Source organism: Propithecus coquereli, unplaced genomic scaffold, assembly GCF_000956105.1.
Source record: "Propithecus coquereli isolate 6110/MARCELLA unplaced genomic scaffold, Pcoq_1.0 Scaffold76, whole genome shotgun sequence".
NCBI lineage: Eukaryota > Metazoa > Chordata > Mammalia > Primates > Indriidae > Propithecus > Propithecus coquereli.
The window spans coordinates 6,890,608-6,909,726 of NW_012153729.1; the positions used below are offsets into that span (position 1 = coordinate 6,890,608).

General features: G+C 54.1%; 1 protein-coding gene and 1 pseudogene across 1 annotated transcript; both read left to right on the plus strand.

Moving 5' to 3' along the window:
- Positions 1–2,179: 2,179 nt before the first annotated feature.
- Positions 2,180–10,738, plus strand: LOC105824719 (annotated as a pseudogene).
- A 510-nt stretch (positions 10,739–11,248) lies between these two features.
- Positions 11,249–14,957, plus strand: LOC105824699 (cerebellar degeneration-related protein 2-like). The gene is made up of 3 exons (XM_012662233.1): positions 11,249–11,259; positions 11,451–11,615; positions 12,337–14,957. The coding sequence occupies exons 1-3, from the start codon at positions 11,249–11,251 to the stop codon at positions 13,226–13,228; spliced, it is 1,068 nt and encodes a 355-aa protein (XP_012517687.1). The 3' UTR covers positions 13,229–14,957.
- The last annotated feature ends 4,162 nt before the right edge of the window (positions 14,958–19,119 follow it).

Consider the following 19,119-nt stretch of genomic DNA (forward strand, 5'->3'; position numbering starts at 1 on the left):
TGCCCTGCACTGACTCTGGCAACCCCCTCCCCCATACTGGGCATTACCCCCAAAACTTTTCCACAAACACCTATCAAGCTCTACTTAGTGCCAGGGTTGCAGAATTGCTGGGTTATAGGGTACACATATAGGGTAGCTACTGTGATGCATCCCTGACTCTCCTTCAGGACAGAAGGACCTAGTCCCCCAGCTGCTGCTAGCTGTCAATCCCAGCTGCCCAGCCTCAGCTGAAAAGAGCTCCTTTGGCTGAGGTCACACACGTTTCCCGGACAGCCTGAATGACTGGTTGATACGTGGAGGTGGGTGGATATGAAAGTCCCTTCCTCTGCTGACATTTGGAATCACTTTGAAGGGTCACCCCAGATTCAAACTCTTCAGGGGTCAAAGAAGGCTTTTGCAGAGGTGACATCCCAACCCTGCTTCTCTCTGTCTCCAACCCTGCTGCCTTCCCTTTTCCTTGGATGTTGATCCTGAAGCATGCCCTGATCAACTTCCTGCACATCACCCTCCATCTTGGGATCAGCTGCCTGGAAACACAACCCGCGACAACAGCCTGTGTTCAGCTTTCATGGATATTATCAAGCAGGTTTCTGAGGTGGTTGCCCTGATGTATATTCCCACCAGCAGTGTGAAAGAGTTTCAGTTGCTCAACACTCTTGCCAACACTAGGTATTGTCTGTCCTTTTTTTTTCTAAGCCACTCAGATGAGTGGCTTGAAAGTACCTCTTGTGGGTTTTGCTTTTTTTTTTTTTTTGAGACAGAGTCTCACTCTGTTGCCCGGGCTAGAGTGCCATGGCGTCAGCCTAGCTCACAGCAACCTCAAATTCCTGGGCTCAAGCGATCCTCCTGCCTCAGCCTCCCAAAGCTGGGACTACAGGCATGTGCCACCATGCCCGGCTAAATTTTTCTATATATTTTAAGTTGTCCAGCTAATTTCTTTCTATTTTTTTAGTAGAGACGGGGTCTCGCTCTTGCTCAGGCTGGTCTCGAACTCCTGAGCTCAAACAATCCGCCTGCCTTGGCCTCCCAGAGAGCTAGGACTACAGGTGTGAGCCACCACACCCGGCCTCCTCTTGTGGCTTTAACTTGCATTTCTCTTATGACTAAAGAAGTTGAGTACCTTGTTCCACTTTTACTGGATCCTTTCGATATCCTATTTTGTGAATTGCCTGGTCAAGTCTTGTTACCCACTTTTCTACTGTTTGGGTGCCTTTTTCTTATGGATCTGCAGGTGTTCTTTCAATATTCTATACAAGTCTTTTGGTAGGTATATTGCAACATATATTCAGAGTGCAATATACTGGGAGTACCTCAACAGTACCAGCACATGATGGGTCCCTATAAAAATGAGCTACATGAATGCTTGAGTCTGAAAACTCCTTTAAGGAAAGACTGCTTGGATAGGTGAAACTCTGTATGGTTTTAATGAGTATAATTGGGTATAGGATATGGGTCCAAAGGGGTGGGGGACAGAATCTTAAAGAGAAAGGCACAGAATACAGGTAGCACATCCTCAAACTTCGCCATTCTTGGCCAGCAGTTTTCGGCCACAAGCATTCAAACATTCAGCTTCTTAAAGATAATTGTAAATCAATATTCATTCATTCAAAGAATGTCCATGGAAGGTATCAATCGTCCAGCCTGTTCCAGGCGCTGAGGAGCCAGCTGTGAAGAAGACAAAATCCTTGCTTTCAGGAAATCCAGAGAGATGACAAGTAAACAAAATAAAATAATTTCAAATAGTGAGACGTAACTGAAGGAGTCGGGCGTGGAGGGAAGGAGGACGACGGGGTTGATCCAGCGATTCCCAGACCAGGGCACAGGGAAGGTCCCGCCCAGGCCCCGCCTCCATCTTTGCATACGCCTCCTGATTGGCCGGCGGCGGCCGGCCTCACTCTGCGGAGCTGAGCTCTGGAGGCGGCAGGCGCGCCCGGCCAAGATGCGGCGGCGGCTCCCGGTGTAGCCGGCTGGGCCGGGGGCAGCGCCAGCCGGAGCCGGGCAGGCGGCGCCCGTCGCGGCACCCGCGCGCTCCTAGCGCCCCAGACCTGCCTGCGGGCCCGGGCCCTCCCTGCCGCGGTCCCGGCCGCCGTCCCCACCCCTCCGCCCTTTGTGCCGCCGCCGCCCGGCGCCCGGGGCTTCACGGGACCCCGGCCCCGCCATACCGCGGGGGCGCGCCAGGCCCCGCGTGGGCTCCCGGCCGGCGGCCGATGGCGAAGGGGCGCGGCGCGAGCGGGGGCGCTGCAGCCGGAGTCCGCGACGCGGGAGGCCCGGCCCGCCTCCGTCGCATTGTCCCGGGCCCCGCGCCCCGGCCCTGAGCCGCGTCGCCGCAGCACCGCCCGCCGCCCGCGGGCCATGCGGAGAGCCGCCGGGATGGAGGACTTCTCCGCAGAGGAAGAGGAGCCCTGGTACGACCAGCAGGACCTGGAGCGGGGTGAGCGCCGGGGTGACCAGGGCAGGAAAGCGGGGTGCGCCCCGCGACCCCTGTCCGCTACTCCATTGTTGGGCGGTATCACCCGGGAAGGGCTGGGCTGGACCAGACGCGCCCGACTCCGAGGAGTGATGCGTTTGGAGAACAGGGACGTGGAGAGAGGGGGCGCTGCACTGGAAGCCGCGGCCCGGACGGGCAGAGACCTGCAAAAGTGGGGGGCGGCCTTCCTGTTTCCCCGGACGACAGAGCGTCAGTCATCCAGCTCACCCACCCCATCCTAGAGGCAGCAACTGCCCGGCTGCCCTTGGCGTTGTTAGGGACCCTGAGTACTGGCGGGGAGTTCTGGAGGCCGGGAGATGGCTGGCTCGCTGTTTTGCTGGAAGGGTTGTATGTGTGTAGAGAGAAGTTATCTCGTTCCAAACGCAGCAGCACCCGTCCTTACCAGGATTTACGAGCTCTAAGACTCCCAGAAAGTTTCCCCAACTCGCTTCCTACCCAGGGAGGAGTGATTCAGGGACCATGCTGGTTAAGAAGCCGAAAGCGGAGTCTCCAACCTGCCTTCACCAGGGGAAGTCCTAGCCCTTCCCTTCCCGGCCCCCTTCCAAATGGCTCGTGGTTTGAAGGGCATCGGGTGTGGGGGTTCCGGACAGCGTGTCCGATTAGAGGCCCAGTAAAGAGAGAGCCACCTCCACTACCACCACCCTCATCTGAGGGCAGAAAAGGCGACTGGAAGGGGGTTAGAAGCTGGTGATGAGGTGGCCTAAGTGACATCACTGGGAGTAGGGGGCGGGGCTGTCGGGACAGGAAGGAGGAGGAGGCCAGTGGGAGTGGAGTCAAATCCGCCCTCTCCTCCCACGAGATGCCTCATTCTTGGACGGTCAGAGCTGCTGGCCATGAGCAACCATGTCCAGAGAAAGTGACCTTCCCCAAGTCGCCAGCAAACCTGGGAGCGTGGTGGGGGGTATAGATACAAGTCTGGCGCAGTTTGTGCCATCATGCCCTGCTCTGGTGTGCTCACACTGTGGTCCCCAGAGGGATGGCTTTGCCCCAATGTGAGAGACGTCTCCCCAGATCCTGAGCCTTTGTTTCCTGGCCCTGACCCACTTCCCCGTGCAGCCGAGATTCACTGGCAGATGAGGCTCTGCGCTTGTGCTCAGGACTGCGGGTTAATCAGAGCCTCTGGGGGACCAGTGTGGGACTGGCAGTGCTGGGCTAGACCCTGCCGTGGTCTATGCCCTGGACTCTAGCCTCAGCCTCCTGCCCGGAATGAGATGCCCTGCACTGACTCTGGCAACCCCCTCCCCCATACTGGGCATTACCCCCAAAACTTTTCCACAAACACCTATCAAGCTCCACTTAGTGCCAGGCACCATCTTGGCAGCTGGTAATAGTTACAGCCCTGACCCTCAAGGTGTACCCTGGCAGGTGAAGGAGGTGGACTTGTAATTAAGTGTGAGAACTACAGCATTATGGGCACAGGAAGCAGTGGGGAGGGCTTCCTGGAAGAGGCAGGCTGAGAAGGAAAGATTGGGAGCTGAGTTCTTGGGAAGATGGCCCTTAGGGAGACAGACACTAATATTGTTGCTGTCTCATTTAATCCCTGCACCCCTAATAAAGGCTTTGACACCATGCCTGGCCCAGATGTGGGCGTAGAGGTGGGAGATGTGCGGCTTCTCGAGAGGGAGAGGTATCCGAGGTTCCAGCTGGGCTGGCTGGCCATGCTCTGGGGCTGGATGAGAGACGGGCCCTGCAGGCCCCTACTTCTCTGGCCCTGCTGGTCTGCAGCAGTCAGCCTGGCCCAGCAGCCCCCGCGGTAGCCAGAGCCCAGGAACAAGGAGGGAAACCAGAAATGAGACAATCTCAGAAGAAACTAGAACTTTCTGCCAAAAACCAGATGTCTGCTTGCCATGGGCCAGGTTCTGTGCTGAGCCTGGGGACATAGTTTCTACCCTCAGGGGACTCTGCATTACATCAGAGGAAACAGGGATGAAATTGACAATGTATCGGAGCATGAGGGGTTCTGCAGCTCTCCACCCACCACAGCAAGAACAGAGGCTCAGGTGTATGCAGGGGCCTCTTTGAGCTGGAGGGCAGAGAGGGGCTCCCCAGGCAGAGGGAGGAAGGAAAGAAGGGAGGGGAGCAGGCAGGCATTTCAGGGGAAGGGACACTTATACAAGACTGGAAAGTAGGCAGTAGGGGGCTGGAGGAAGTCCCAGGCACAGTTACTGAGGCACCACCCCCATGTGCCCACCCCCATGTGCCCACCCCCCACTCTGCCCCTGGGGGCCAGGCATGGGGACCTGGGAGGTGGGATGGAGCTGGGGCCAAAGTCCAGCTACACTGGTGATCAGATGGCTGTTGTGTCCCCCTTCCCAACACCCAATCCCCAAATTCTCGTCTGCCCTGCTGCAGCCTGATTATCCTGAGTGGTCCAGGAAGTGGTTTTTTTCCTGTAGCCACCTGGTCTCCCCTCCATGTCTGTTTCCCCCTGTCCCAAGGGTAGGTCCCAACTTCACTTTCTAGAAGCTTGGCCATAGAGATTCTGTTTGACTTTGCTGCTCTGTCCCGGTGGAGGGGAGCAGTCAGGACACGTGAGGTCCTAGATTTTCACTGTGTTCTCTCTGCCCACTGCCACAAGCACCTGTAAAAATAGAAAAAGCCATTAATTATTAAGCACTGACACTCTCTCTCTGCCCACCTCCCTCCCCCACCTTGGGCCAGGCGTGGCAGGCCCTGTGGGTACCTCTTTCCAGGCTGAGAGATGGCTGCTGAGTCACAGATTTGAGTCCTGGGACCTGCCACTCTTGCCCTGCCTACGCTGACCTTGTGTCCTCAGCCTCAGGAGAGCTGTGACATGGCAGTGCAGGGAGCTCCTTCCTCCCCGCAGGTTACCCCAAAGGTGACCTGACCCACCCAGGGTTCTTGACAATCATTCCCTAGAAGCTGGGGGTGGGGGACAACAGCCCAGCCGCCCGGTGGCCAGGTGGTAACTGGCATCCTCCGCCTGGAACACACACCCGCTACCTTTGTAGCCTCTTCCCTATGCGGACTCCATCCCTTTCCCATCCTTTCGCTCTGCAGTTTGTCATAGCCCAGCCAGTGAGGGGCCGTGGGATTTCGAGGTTTCTTTTCAAAGATGTCCCCTCAGCTCCTGAGACATCCCTTCTCAGGCCTCTAGGGCATGCTTCACATAAAACCACTAAAGCCCCCTGAAGGAGACCCCAGAAAGCCCCGTTGTCCAGGCAGGGGAGGTGCCAGCCCAGACTCTGTACCTTCCCCGGCTTGGTGCAGTGTGACCATTCATCTGGCCCAGCTAGCTGTTAGTTACTCCACTTCTACTTCCTGCCTCGCCTGCTCCCCCTTCTGCTTCCGGGCCTCCCTCCCCAGCCTGGAGCCTGCACCAGCCCTCAGCTCTCAGCTAGGTGGTGTCCTCCCGCTAGAACTTGGCTCCACTCAGTCCCCTGCACTGCAGCTTCTCCACTCTTCCCGTGATCCCTCGGGCAGCTCTGACCAGCTCAGCTTGCACCGTGATCCAGTTTCCCTGAAACGTCTCAGTCCTGCCCCTCCACCCCCAAACAGCTTCTATTGTGTTTTCCCTTCCCCCCTATCCCTGAATCGCTAGGCGGCCCAGGTCACATTCTCTGCCTTCGAAGGGCAACCTTCAACGTCCCTGGTTTATAGTGTGGTATATACCGCAGGGCCTGCCAGGGTTAGGAGTACACACAGCCCAGACACTCGCCTGGAAGGAGAGCACGACGTTGCATTGCACTGGGCCTTTCCTCCCTCCGCCTCTGTGGCCTTGGACTCTAGCTAAGCTGCAGGGGCTCCACGCAGGCCACCACGTGAAGTGTGTCCCCTGATGCCACTGCAGGGGGAGGAATCAGTAGCAGTGGCCTCTTCACAGACCACCTAATAGTTTCCAAGGGGGAAACATTTAGCAGGGTGGCCCTCTGTTCCTTCTCATTTATACCCGAACTACTGGATCCCGTTTGGGGACGAGCTGAATGCTCGCCATCCCATTAGGGGACTCGGAAGATGACCTGGTGCTCTCATCACGAACCGTGGGCGGCTGGCTGCGCTCTCCAGTTACTGCTAAGCACAACAGAACACAGGGCTCGACAATCCTAACATCCAACTTCACGCTTTGTAGACGCCTCCAGACTTTCCCACCTTGTAGTTAATAAATTCCTACAGCAAGTGTCCTCATTCTCTTACTAGGTTTATGTTAGGTAACTAGTTTTTCTTGGCATCCTCATCAGAAAGCTAATTGCTCAAGGTTAAAGGTTACCTGTGAGACATAATTTAGGTTTTTTTTAACGGCTGAGGTAGGTGTTTGGGGAAGCTGCTTTCATTTTTCCAGGCTAAGTTGTGGCAGCCTTGCGCTAGGAAAGCAGCTTTGCCCTCCTTCTCCGGATGACATCTGGGCATGAGGCCCTCCTGGGGCGTAGGCCCAGCCCTGGAGGCTCCACTCTGGCTGTTTCAAACCTCACCTCTGCGTGTCCGGGCAGTCTCCGGGTTTGTTCCTGTCAGGCAGCTTGGCCTTTTGTCCAGGCCTGGTGGCTGATCAGGCCCCTCTGGCTTTCAAAAGGTGACTGAGTCCTGCCCCCAGCTTGGCTGAAAGAAAGCCCAAGGCTCTGCCCTAGACTGCCCACCGAGAGTCACTGTCCTCAGCGTTTGTCTGAGAGGAAGACCTCCCCACCCCAGGCCTGCCCGATGCATAGCAAAGCTCTCAGCTGAAACAACTGTATTTAGAAGCTTGCCCAGAGGGAGTATAGAGCCCATCCATCCTCTGGGGACCCTAGAACTATCAGTATGTGTAAAAAGGGAAGCAGGAAAGAGCTGAATCCCTGGGCCACATCATACTGGCCCAGCGGAGCTGTCTTTATGCATCTTGATCTGGATTTACACCGCCAGCCTACATTGAGAGCTGTTTAAGAAATAGCCTCATAAAGTGAAAAAGACCAACGCTTTCCTGGACAGTCTTTTGGCAGAATGACTCAAAAAGGCCTACCCTTTGTCCCAGTGATTCTGTTTCCAGGAAAGTGACCTAAGGAAACAGGCAATGATTTGCACAAATGTTTTTGTACGATGAAGTTAATTATAGTTTCATTTTTAATAGAAAAATAGTTGAAAGACACCCTAAACGTCCAACACTAAGTTCTATTTAGGGACAGTTATATAGACGCCTGTATACAATTGAATATTCTACATCCACTAAAAATGATCATATGGAGTTATGCTGACACAAAAATCTACGCATGTTGTATTGATAAATGCAGGTACAGAAAAATATGATTCTGTTTACACAAAATTATATCCATAGGTGTTTAGAGCAAAGAGAACTGTTTGGAAGGATGGCCACCAAATGTTAACAACATCTTTCTCTAGGTGGTATATTTCCTTTTCTTTCTTCTACTCCATTTCTCCCCTCCTCCCAGGCCACATACAAAGAATGTAATTTTAATTACTTATGAATGACATTATTCTTTCATAACCATTTCAGGCCATGTCCATTTATTTGTGGAATTCCCAATTATAGATCTAACATTGTATAGGGGTATATTTTCAAGTAATTTTTTTATCATGACTTTTTAACCTTTACGTACCTTTTTTTATATCATGCATGCCTTAAGAAAAACATTAAAGCTATTCAGGGCTGAGCACCATGGCTCATGCCTGTAATCCCAGCACTCTGGGAGGCTAAGGTGGAAGAATTACTTGAGGCCAGGAGTTTGAGACCAGCCTGGACAACATAGCAAGACCCCATCTCTACAAAAAATAAAAAATATTAGCCAGGCACAGTGGCGCGTGCCTGTAGTCCCAGCCACTCGGGAGGCTGAGACAGGAGGATTGCTTGAGCCTAGGAGTTCGAGGCTACAGTGAGCTATGATTGTGCCAGTGCACTCCAGCCTGGGTGACAGAGTGAGACCGTGTCACAATAAATAAATAAATAAATAAGAACACAGCCTTGTGAAACTTGGCCTGAGCTTGCTCTAAGGATATCTTTAAGGACATGCTCTCCGCCACCAGTCTCAGTCTCTGGATTAAGCTGCCTAAATCTTTTTTTTTTTAAACAGCTTTATTGAGATTTAATTCACACACAATACAATTCGTTCATTTAAAGCATACAATTCAATGGTTTTCCTATATTCACAGAGTTGTGTAACCATAAACCACAATGAGTTCCATAATATTTTTCTCACCCTGCCTAATTCTTTTTAGAAATGAAGGGAAGAATAAATATATTTAATATGTATATGTGTGGTGGTAGGGGGTTATATCCATTCCAAATGTCTAGGTACCATCACACAACTCAGACCCACAAAGAGAAGTTTTAACAATTTCAGTGCCTGCCACTTCCTTCTAACCCCTTCCCCCACCACCCCCAACATCCCCTAAAAACAGGACAGATTCTCTCCCAGCCTTTCTGATGGGTGCTCATTTACCTTTTGCTGGGGTGGGGGAGGAGAGTTTCCAGTCCTACAAGGCACAAGAACTAGGGCTGTTGGAGGAGGATAGTTTTGCTGCCCAAGGAAAGTAGAAGGTTTGAGAAAAGAACAGGTGTTACCAGGATCGAATGGTACCCAACTGGGGTAAGGATACCTGAATTCTACTCCCAGCATGGCCATAAACCAAATGGTGGCCTTGGGCTAGTCACTCTTCACTCCCCTGCCTGTCATCCATACAATGAAGAAGTTGGGCCAAAGAGCTCTGAATCTTCATCTAATTCTAATACTCGGCAAGCCCTTCTGCCCTCTCTGCCTCTCGGCGAGCTCCTATTCACCCTTCCAAGCCCAACTTGAAGGATGCCCATTTGCCTGAGCCTCCCATTGCCCCCAGGAAGAGTGAAGCCCTCCCTTACCTGTCATCCTAGGGCACTTTGCTCCTGTCTGTGGATGCTCTTACCACATTCCACTCATTCTTTCAAAAAAGATTTATTTATTATGCACTGACTCTGTGCCAGGTACTGCCCTAGGCACTGAGGATACCAGTGAACAAAACAGATAAAAATCCATGTCCCAGCCAGGCGCCATGGCATATGCCTATAGTCTCAGCTACTCGGGAGGCTGAAGCTAGAGGCTCACTCAAACCCAGGAGCTCAAGGCTGCAGTGAGCCATGGTCACGCCTGTGAATGGGCACTGTAATCCAGCCTGGGCAACATAATGAGACCCTATCTCTAAAAAAAAAAAATCCCCATGCCATGAGCTCACAATTAGTTCAGGGAGATGAACAAGATAAATGAGTAAGGTGTTTGGTAAGTTAGATGATGCTAAATGCTAAGTAGAAAAATTATTGGGGGGAAAGAGTACAGGGCAGTAGAAGTGGCAAATTTGAATCAAGTGGTTAGGGAAAGACCCCCTGGAGAAGGTGACATATAACCACAGACTTGAAGGAGAGGGGGAGCAAGCCCTAGGAGGGTCAGGAAAGGACCAGAAGTGACAGTCAGCACAGAGGCTTAGCTCCTGGCTTACATCTCCTCCCAGGCCTCAAGGCTCCCTGTGTCTTGGTTGCCTAGGGCCTCCCTGCCAGAGTGGATGCTCTGAACATTAATGGGGGTCCTCGGTCTTTGTTCTCATGCTATTCATGTTTCTCCCACCCTCTCATCCCTCCCCCCAGACTTACACCTGGCTGCGGAGCTGGGGAAGACTCTGCTGGAGAGGAACAAGGAGCTGGAGGAGTCCCTGCAGCAGATGTACTCCACCAACGAGGAGCAAGTGCAGGAGATCGAGGTGAGGGGCCATTGCAGGCCCTGCATGTACTTGCCCCACCCATCAGAGGTCCCTTGGCCCACATGTGCCTTTGTGCAACTTAGAAAAAGGCACCCACTTAGCAGACACAACCTTGGCCCAACAGCCTTGTGCAGTTCACAACCCGCACAACTATCCCAGGCAGCCCTATTGCACTGTCTTTACCCCTCAATCAGCTGAAGACAATATTTCAAAGCAAACCTGTCCTTAGAAGTGGGAGGAGGGCCCAGGCAGAGACATTTACCCCTGCCCCATTCTAAAAGGTTACTCCATGCCCCCTGGCCCCCAGTACCTGACCAAGCAGCTGGATACTCTGCGGCATGTGAACGAGCAGCATGCCAAAGTGTACGAGCAGTTGGACCTGACAGCCCGAGACCTGGAGCTGACCAACCAGAGGCTGGTGCTGGAGAGTAAGGCTGCCCAGCAGAAGATCCATGGGTGAGGGCCCGGCTGAGGGCTGGGGAGCGGACGAGGGAGAGGCCCAGGGCTGGGTGTGCACATGGGTCTACGGACTGGTGGGTATGACTCATGTACTTCTCCCTAAAAACCTGGGATGGTAGTGAGTTTATCCATGTCGATTTTTCATGGTTTAACATTTAGGCCACAACCCTTCTTTAAGCACCAACTATGCACCAGGGTCTGTTTTATTTTTTAATTTCATTTTTAGAGACAGGCTGTTATTCTGTTACCCATGCTGGAGTGCAGTGGCATGATCATAGTTTGCTGCAGCCTCAAACTCCTGGGCTCAGTCAATCCTCCTGCTTCAGCCTCCCAGGTAGCTAGGATACAGGCAAGTGCTACCATGCCCGGCTGATTTTTAAAGTTTTTTGTAGAGATGGGGTCTTGCTATGTTGCCCAGGCTGGTCTCAAACTCCTGCAGGCTTTGTTTTAGACACTGAGGATACAATGGTGGAGATACAAAGATGCTGTCCCACCCGCTGGGAGCTCACAGCCTGGGAGAGAAGGCAGGCATGTAAATATTCTATTTCAGTGCAGGATGGTAAGTGATAGAATAGTGTTCAAGGAACTGAGGTGGCACAGAGGAGGTGTGATCGGCTTGACCTGGGAGGTATGGAAGAAGAGTGGGTCCTTAGGCATGCATAGAGTTGCCCGTCTGACCCCTGGACTAGGCAGCACAGCTCCAAGGTTCCTGCCCGTCCCCTTCCCCACATCCTTCCATTTGCAGGGAGCCAGAGCGCAGTAAGGTGGGCTGGCCCTCGCCCCTTAAAACCTCTCCTTTGCATGTCCCCTGCCCCACCTCCCACCCCCCCAGGCTGATGGAGACCATTGAGCGCCTGCAGGCCCAGGTGGAGGAGCTGCAGGCCCAGGTGGAACAGCTGAGGGGCCTGGAGCAGCTGCGAGTGCTCCGGGAGAAGCGGGAACGCAGGCGTACCATCCATACCTTCCCCTGCCTCAAGGAGCTGTGCACCAGCCCCCGGTAGGTGAGGGCACTACTCGGTGTCTCTGAGTCCCCAGTGCTGCCAGCCAGGGCAGGGGGGCAGCAGGTGGGAACAAGAGTTGGTGCATCATCCAGGCCACGAGAGAAACTGGTCCTCTTACTAATGACAGTCATAGCTGCTGGCATTTACTGAGTGCTGATTTGATTCTCATTGCAACCACTGTGAGGGGTGTTTTGTTATGCCCACTACCCAGATGAGAGAATTGAAGCTCAGAGGTTATGTGTCTTACCCAGGGTCACTTGTTTAGTAAGAGACACAGCCAGAATTCTAACCCAGGAGGGGTCAACCACTGTCTTGTCAGTTCCCATCAAATCTAAGACCTGACAACTCTTACACTTAATAAGGTAAGAATACATGTCACATATTTAGTGGGTGTTTCAATAAGAGTCCTGGCAGGAAATAGTGCCTCACACAGAGGAACAGAGAAGTTAATAAAGAAGAGGTGTGGGCCAGGAGTAGGGAAACCGCGGGACACTACAGTGCCCAGGGCTGCAGCAGAGAGGGGAGCTGTTCCCATCCCCAGGCAAGAGGCACGGAGAAGGGAGAAGCGAGAAGGGTGAAGGGTGGAGAGTGGATGGAGAGGGGCAAACAGAACTCCAGCCCAGTGCACAAGAGATTTGTAAGCACCCAGGCTGGTCTGTGGGGCCTTGGCCATGACCTCTGCCCCGCCCCCTGCCCCCTACCGCCACTCCCTGCCAGGTGCAAGGATGCCTTCCGCCTCCACAGTTCCTCCCTGGAGCTGGGCCCGCGGCCCCTGGAGCAGGAGAACGAGCGGCTGCAGACCCTGGTGGGGGCGCTGCGCTCGCAGGTGAGCCAGGAGCGGCAGCGCAAGGAGCGCGCGGAGCGCGAGTACACGGCGGTGCTGCAGGAGTACTCGGAGCTGGAGCGGCAGCTGTGCGACATGGAGGCCTGCCGCCTGCGCGTGCAGGAGCTGGAGGCCGAGCTGCTGGAGCTGCAGCAGATGAAGCAGGCCAAGACCTACCTGCTGGGCCGGGAAGACCAGCTGGCTGAGGCTCTGCTGGCGCCCCTCACCCAGGCCCCTGAGGCTGACGACCCCCAGCCGGGCCGCGGGGAGGACCCGGGTGCCCAGGACGGTGTCCCCTCGCCGGCCGCATCCCCGGGTCACGCAGTGCGCAAGAGCTGCAGCGACACGGCGCTCAACGCCATCGTGGCCAAAGACCCAGCCAGTCGGCACGCGGGCAACCTGACGCTGCACGCCAACAGCGTGCGCAAGCGGGGCATGTCCATCCTGCGCGAGGTGGACGAGCAGTACCACGCACTGCTCGAGAAGTACGAGGAGCTGCTGAGCAAGTGCCGGCAGCACGGGGCGGGCGTGCGGCATGCCGGCGTGCAGACCTCGAGGCCCATCTCCCGGGACAGCTCGTGGAGGGACCTGCGCGGGGGCGAGGAGGGCCAAGGGGAGACCAAGGCCGGGGAGAAAAGCCTGAGCCAGCACGTGGAGGCCGTGGACAAGCGGCTGGAGCAGAGCCAGCCCGAGTACAAGGCGCTCTTCAAGGAGATCTTCTCCAGGATCCAGAAGACCAAGGCTGACATCAACGCCACCAAAGTCAAGACGCACAGCAGCAAGTGACCCTTTCCTGGCCCGCATGCCTGGACCGTGCATCCTCTGGTGAGGTAGAGCCTTTAGCAGCAATGCATCACAGGACGTGGCTGCTCCAGAGGCGCAGGAGGAAGGGGCCCCTCTGATCTGGGAACACAGCGTGTTCCCTGATGACGTGGGAGGCGGCCAACCTGTCCTGCCTCCCAGGAGCCCTTGGCCACCTGCATCAGCCCAAAGGCGCAGTTCAGAGTTTCAAAGCCAAACGTCCCCACTCCCCCAGGGATCGCCATGCTCTCCCAGCCCCCGGCTTGCTGACCCTGGGCCTCGCCCTCAGATTGGTGGCCAGGCTTCTGCAAGCCTTTCTGGATTATTTGGCTTTTTAAATTTTTTCCAAAGTTTGTTTTTTCTGAGAGATTTGCAATGGGAAGTCTCCTTGACCCCTTGCCACAACTGGAAACACTTGAAAGGGGACCCCAGAGCCACTGTTTCAGGTTTCAGGGGTCTCCTGGACCACCCACTGCTTCTCCCCAGCTGTGATGCTCCCACATTCCCTTAGCACCAGCTGCCCCACCGTGGGGTCCTGACCAGGTCAGAGACAGCCCCTGCCATGCAGACCAGGAGGCCTCAGCCAGGCCCCGAGTGTCCCCTGATCCAGCCCTGCCAAGGCCAGGCTTCTCCCTGGAGACCCTCAGCCCACAGCAGATCTGTAGCCAGTCAGAGGAGGGGAAGAGGGAGCCCGTGGCAGAGCCATGCACCGTTTCCCTCAGAGCCAGCCCCCCCCAGGTCCAGCCCAGAAATGCCTTCTGGGGCTGTTAAGCCTTCCAGGGGCTGGGGCGGTAGGAGCCCCATCTCTGCACACCGCCTCCCACTCACCAAGCTTGGCTTCTGCCTCCCCTCTCTTCACCTGCCCCCATCTCAGGGACCATGATGTCTCATTCACTCCATGCTCCCCACAGGCCAACCCTGGCACAGGTCACATCTGCAGCCCCCAGAATGTCCTGGGCATGTGCCACCAGCTGGTGGTCTCACTGTCCACCTCTACCCCCCCTTCACTGGGGACTGTCAGATCCTTACTCCACACCGAGTAGTATCGAATTGGGACAGGGAAGAGAAACCTGTCCCCTCTCTCTCCCTCATAAAATGCCTGCTCTTAACCTCCCACCTTTGTGGGGGGGCTTTTGAGGACCCAGCTGGGTTAGGGGTTTAATCTTTTGGTTTAAGACTTCAGAGAGTCAACTTTCAGCTAAGAGATGCCAACGTCCCCAGATTGCCCTGGCCAGTCCTTCAGGACTTCTGGTTCCTTCTGCCGCCCTTCCTGAGACCCTAGAAATCAGAGGAGCCATACAGTCCAGTGGAAGGTGGTGGCCCTGGCCTCTGTGCCAGGAACCTATGGAGAACCTTTATGCCTTACTTATTTGCAATGGGTACAGGGGTTTTCTTAACACGCATGTCTGACCTCCCTGGAGACACCACCCTACTCTCTGGGCGGCACTGTGATACGAGCTGGCGGCTGAGTCCTTCCATTCATGCAACTTGGAACCCTTTGTCCTTTGGGGCTGGGCAGCTCCCAGCCCTCCATGTGTCTCTGTTACCTGGGGGGAGGAGTGGAGTCAGAGGGTGGGGAAAGAGCTCTGGCCTGTCTGTCCCCCAGCTCTGTAGTGGCTGACCAGCATCACCTTTGAAGTATACGTGAGAGAAATATATTTACAAATGCTTTATTCTCTTCTTTAATAAAAAATGCATCAGTATTCTAAAAGCAGAAATGGCCTCAGTCCTTTCTCTGGTGTCTCATGCACCCGCCTCCCATCATGCACAGCTACAGGGAGAGGGTGGCACCCCTAGTGCCGCTCCCCCATGGCCCTGCGGAGTCCTATACGGCCCTTGGGCCTGAGGTCTCAGCTCTCCCTCCTCACTTCCCCATGATTGGTGGCTGAGTGGCTCTAAATAGCAGGCTGTCTGCGGAGTTTCTATATTCGCTGAGTGCCGGCGATGCCAGTCGTGCTGGGGACACATGGTGAACAAAACCTCCAGGGCCCCTCTTACCTTGGACTTTACATTCTGGTGTGGGGAGATCCACCAAAAATAAACAAAGCAAAGGTAGTGCGATGGGGAAAGCGGGGCAGGAGGGCCGTGCTGCTGCAGCTGGGCATGCACACACAACGGGGCAAGCCGAATTTTTTTTAAAAATCTTGCATAATCTTGTACCTATAGATATATACAGTACATAGAGAGAGATCCAGTCTATCTGTGGTACTCACATTCCTGGGGGAACAATTAGGGGAAAAGTGTCTAAATGGGCTTTTTCCAGGTGGGAAGGGGGAGGGAAAATGGGAAGAAAAGGCTGAGGGACACTAAGCCAGGGTGGGCAGGGCACCCTCTGAGAGTGGTGGTGATTTAGCTGAGACCTGAAGGCTGGGGTGGGACCAGCCAGGAAGACCAGTGCAGACCCAGGGAGCAGCTGGGGCCCCCAGGGGCCTCCTCCTAAGTGCAATGAGAAGTGAAGGCAGGGCTGCTGGTGGAGGTTTTAAAAGGTTTCCTGGGCTAATAGCCGAGGTTGAATCGTAGAGGGAGAGTGAAGGAGCCCGGGGTGGGGCTAATGCCCTGAGAAACCCTGAAGCATGGGGAAGGCCATCAGCCTTTGGAGAGCCACCCATTGGTGACATAGGACAGTCAGAGGAATGACAAGAGGGCCATATCCTGGTGTTTTTCAACTTTATAAACCCCACACCTCTCTTCCATATACCTTAAAAAAAAAAACCCACCACTCCCATTCTTCACCCACCCCACCCCCCATCCCTCTCGTCCCCGCGTTACAGGGAGGACAGGACGGTACACAGAGAAGGGCTGGTCTTCCCGGGCCCACCATCCCCAGGATTTCACCCGCTTCCCTCTCGTACTGCAGTCAATCCGCTGGGTTTTCCGTTTTTCTCAATGCAGAATAATAGTAGGGTGCTTTTTTAAAACTTCCCGTACTCCACCCAGCCCTCTCCAAATCCGGTAATGTCCACCCACAGCTGAGAATTGCTGTCCAAGCTCACGAATCAGAGGGCCAGAGACACACCTGTGGGTTTGGGTCAGAGGGGTGCCTTCGGGGGCTCTGCCTTCACCTCACGCTGCCAACCCCACCCAGCCTTGCACGGGCAGCCCTGTCCTGGTGGACAGCTCCAAAGATGTAGGTGACCTCTGAAGTCAGAGAAGAAAATGCTCCTGAATCTTTGGGGGGCAGGGGGCAGTTTCTTGCTGCCTTCTTCTCTCTCCTGTTTCCAGACAGAAAATGCAGCTCTGTGGACCCCAATCCCACCAGCCCACACAAGCTGCATCTCTGAAAAAGCTTCCAAAGTCTTCCCTGGGAGGTGGACTCAGGGGCCAGCTGGCGCTGTAAGAAAAATGCACCAACACTGCTTCCCACCAACACTGCTTCCCTTACGCTCCCGAGGGAGCTGGGAACAGCTTCCGTCAGACTCCGGAGGGGAGGAAGGTGTGGTGTGGGGAGCCCAGAGCTGGGCCCCAAATGTCTGTGCTTCTTACATCAACTAAACTGAGTGGGGGTTTATGAGCGCAGCATGCAAGTGGCTTTCGGAGTCTCCAACTGAGTGGAGAGCCCTGTGGTTAATACATGAGCAGTCACACCCGAACAGCAAAGGGAGCTTTCTGTGGCCTGCATCCAGCGGCCCCGCTCTCCCTCAGCTATTAAACTCTGGGTACATTTTTCTGCCCCTTCTTCCCTTCTGATCACCACTTTGTCCTTGCTCGGCTGGCAGATACTCCCTGCTGCCTCCCCAGGGGCTTCTGCCCAGCTCTGTCCTCCTCCGAACTGGCTCCCTTCCCCATTCCCAAGGCCAAACTCAAGCCCCTGTGGTGAGAGGAAGCAGCAGGACAGACCTGCTTACGCCCTCCCTGCAAACCTTCAGCTGAGAGCCAGGATGTGGCCCAGTTTCTAGGGGACCAGGCAAGCAAGAGGTGGTGGGGAAGGAAGAACCATCCAGGAGGAAGGGGCAGCTTGGCCCACTCGCTCATGCCACGAAGCATCTTCTGTGCTGCCCGTCCTATCCCGTTGGGAAGGCAAGAGGGTCTGGAAGAGAGCTGGTCAGACTGGATTTCCCATCCCAGTGCAACAAAGAAGAAAACACAAGTCATCAGGTCTCTGAAAGAAAAAGAAAGTGCCCTCAAGAAACCCGCATGCACTTAGCATCCCTGAGAAGCAGCTAAGTTTTTGTGTGTGCTGACTTTGTGTCAGGCACTGTGTTGTGTTTTACACGTGTTTAATATCCTCGGGAACTTTATGAGGCAGCTATAAAATCTCTATTTTACTGATGAGGATATGGAGGCTTAGAGGTTAAGTAATTCAAGGTCACATAGAAATATCTGAACTCAGGCCTGACCAATTCCACTATGCCTCACTGCATGCTCCCTATTTCCATATAATGAGTCTGAAGAGGCAGTCCAACCCAGGGCACTCCAGAAAAGACAGGGGAACCATGTGGCCCCTCCACATGGGAGTGGTTCCCCAACGCACAGGCCGCAGAGAAGGGCTGGGGTCTGCAAACTCCTCAGCTAGCAGGAATGGGTAGTGATTCTTTATCCTTTCTTCCCCTCTTTCCTCTCTGCCCCATGAATGTGCCCTCTTCCTGAAGCACCATTTCAGCCTATGGAGGGCCGAGGGTAAGGAGAAGGCTGGCTTCCACCTTTTGGGGGGAACAGGTGGCCCCTCTCAGGCCTGTTTCTCCCACAAGGGTCCCCATTCTGGACGGTTCATGGCAGCAGCAGGTGAGAGGAGCTTGCCAGCTGCTCTTCCCCTCACCCCAGGGCAGCTTGTCTCACTCTATCCTGTACCCACCTCCTCTCCCAGAATCCAGGCCACCAGATGGCCTGAGCAGGCTGTGTTTATTTGGGGCCATGGAAACCTGCAGTTTTCCTTTCCTATTTCCCTGGGTCAGATGCGGGGCTGGAGCCCAGCCTCAGAACAATGATGCCATGGAATGGCTCTGAGTTTATTAGTCTTAATCCCTTAGTCCTCAACCTGAGTGCCTGGCTTTGCTCCCCTGAGCAGCTTTCCAGTCGCCATGGAGATGCCTCTGTTCCCTCTGAGGTCTTGGGACTAAGTCAGACAGGGAGGGACCCAGGAGACATTCCTTCCAGAGGGAGCCCAAAAGAAGTATGTCAACTGCCACCCTCTTCCTAGTTTGAGCTTACAAAGCCAGTGCCTGACAAGTGGTTTATTCCCTCCTAAAGACTCTGACACATCAATGATGCTGAGATGGTAAAGCCTTAATTTGATGACAATCTCCTGTTTCAATCAGCCAGCATCCCCAGGGGTATATTTTTCTAGGTAATTATGCTTTTTCCTAAAAATAGAACTCTTCATTAAGAAACAACCACTAGTGTTACCAATAATTCCTAACATTTATTCAGCTCTGTTTCCATTTACCACATTGCCTCTCAACAAAGTAACTTAACTAAGGTTTCGCTGTTGGGGGGTCACGATGGCCCCATGTTTTGCAAACCTTTCTTTCTGTAAGGGCCTCCAGCTCCTCCTGTCTGGTATTTCTGATGCAGAGCGGCAGGGTATAAACCATCACACACGTGCCGGTGGAGGCACGATTTGCCTCTTGGTTGAATCCATGGGGTTTTCTAGATATAATATCATGTCATCAGCAAATAGTGAGAGTTTGATCTCTTCTGTTCCCGTTCGTATGCCTTTAATCCCACTTTCTTGCCTGATTGCTGTGGCCAGGACTTCCAGCACTATGTTGATTAGAAGTGGAGATAGTGGGCAACCTTGTCTGGTTCCAGTTCTAAGTGGGAATGCTTTCAATTTTTTCCCATTCAGTATGATGTTGGCTGTGGGTTTGTCATAAATGGCTTGTATCATTTTTAGGTAAGCCCCATCTATGCCTATTTTGTTAAGAGTTCTTATCATA

Excerpts from the sequence above, each read along its gene's own strand:
- LOC105824699 (XM_012662233.1), top strand. Across the intron at positions 11,616-12,336 it reads GAGCTGTGCACCAGCCCCCG|GTGCAAGGATGCCTTCCGCC; the intron begins GTAGGTGAGGGC and ends ACTCCCTGCCAG.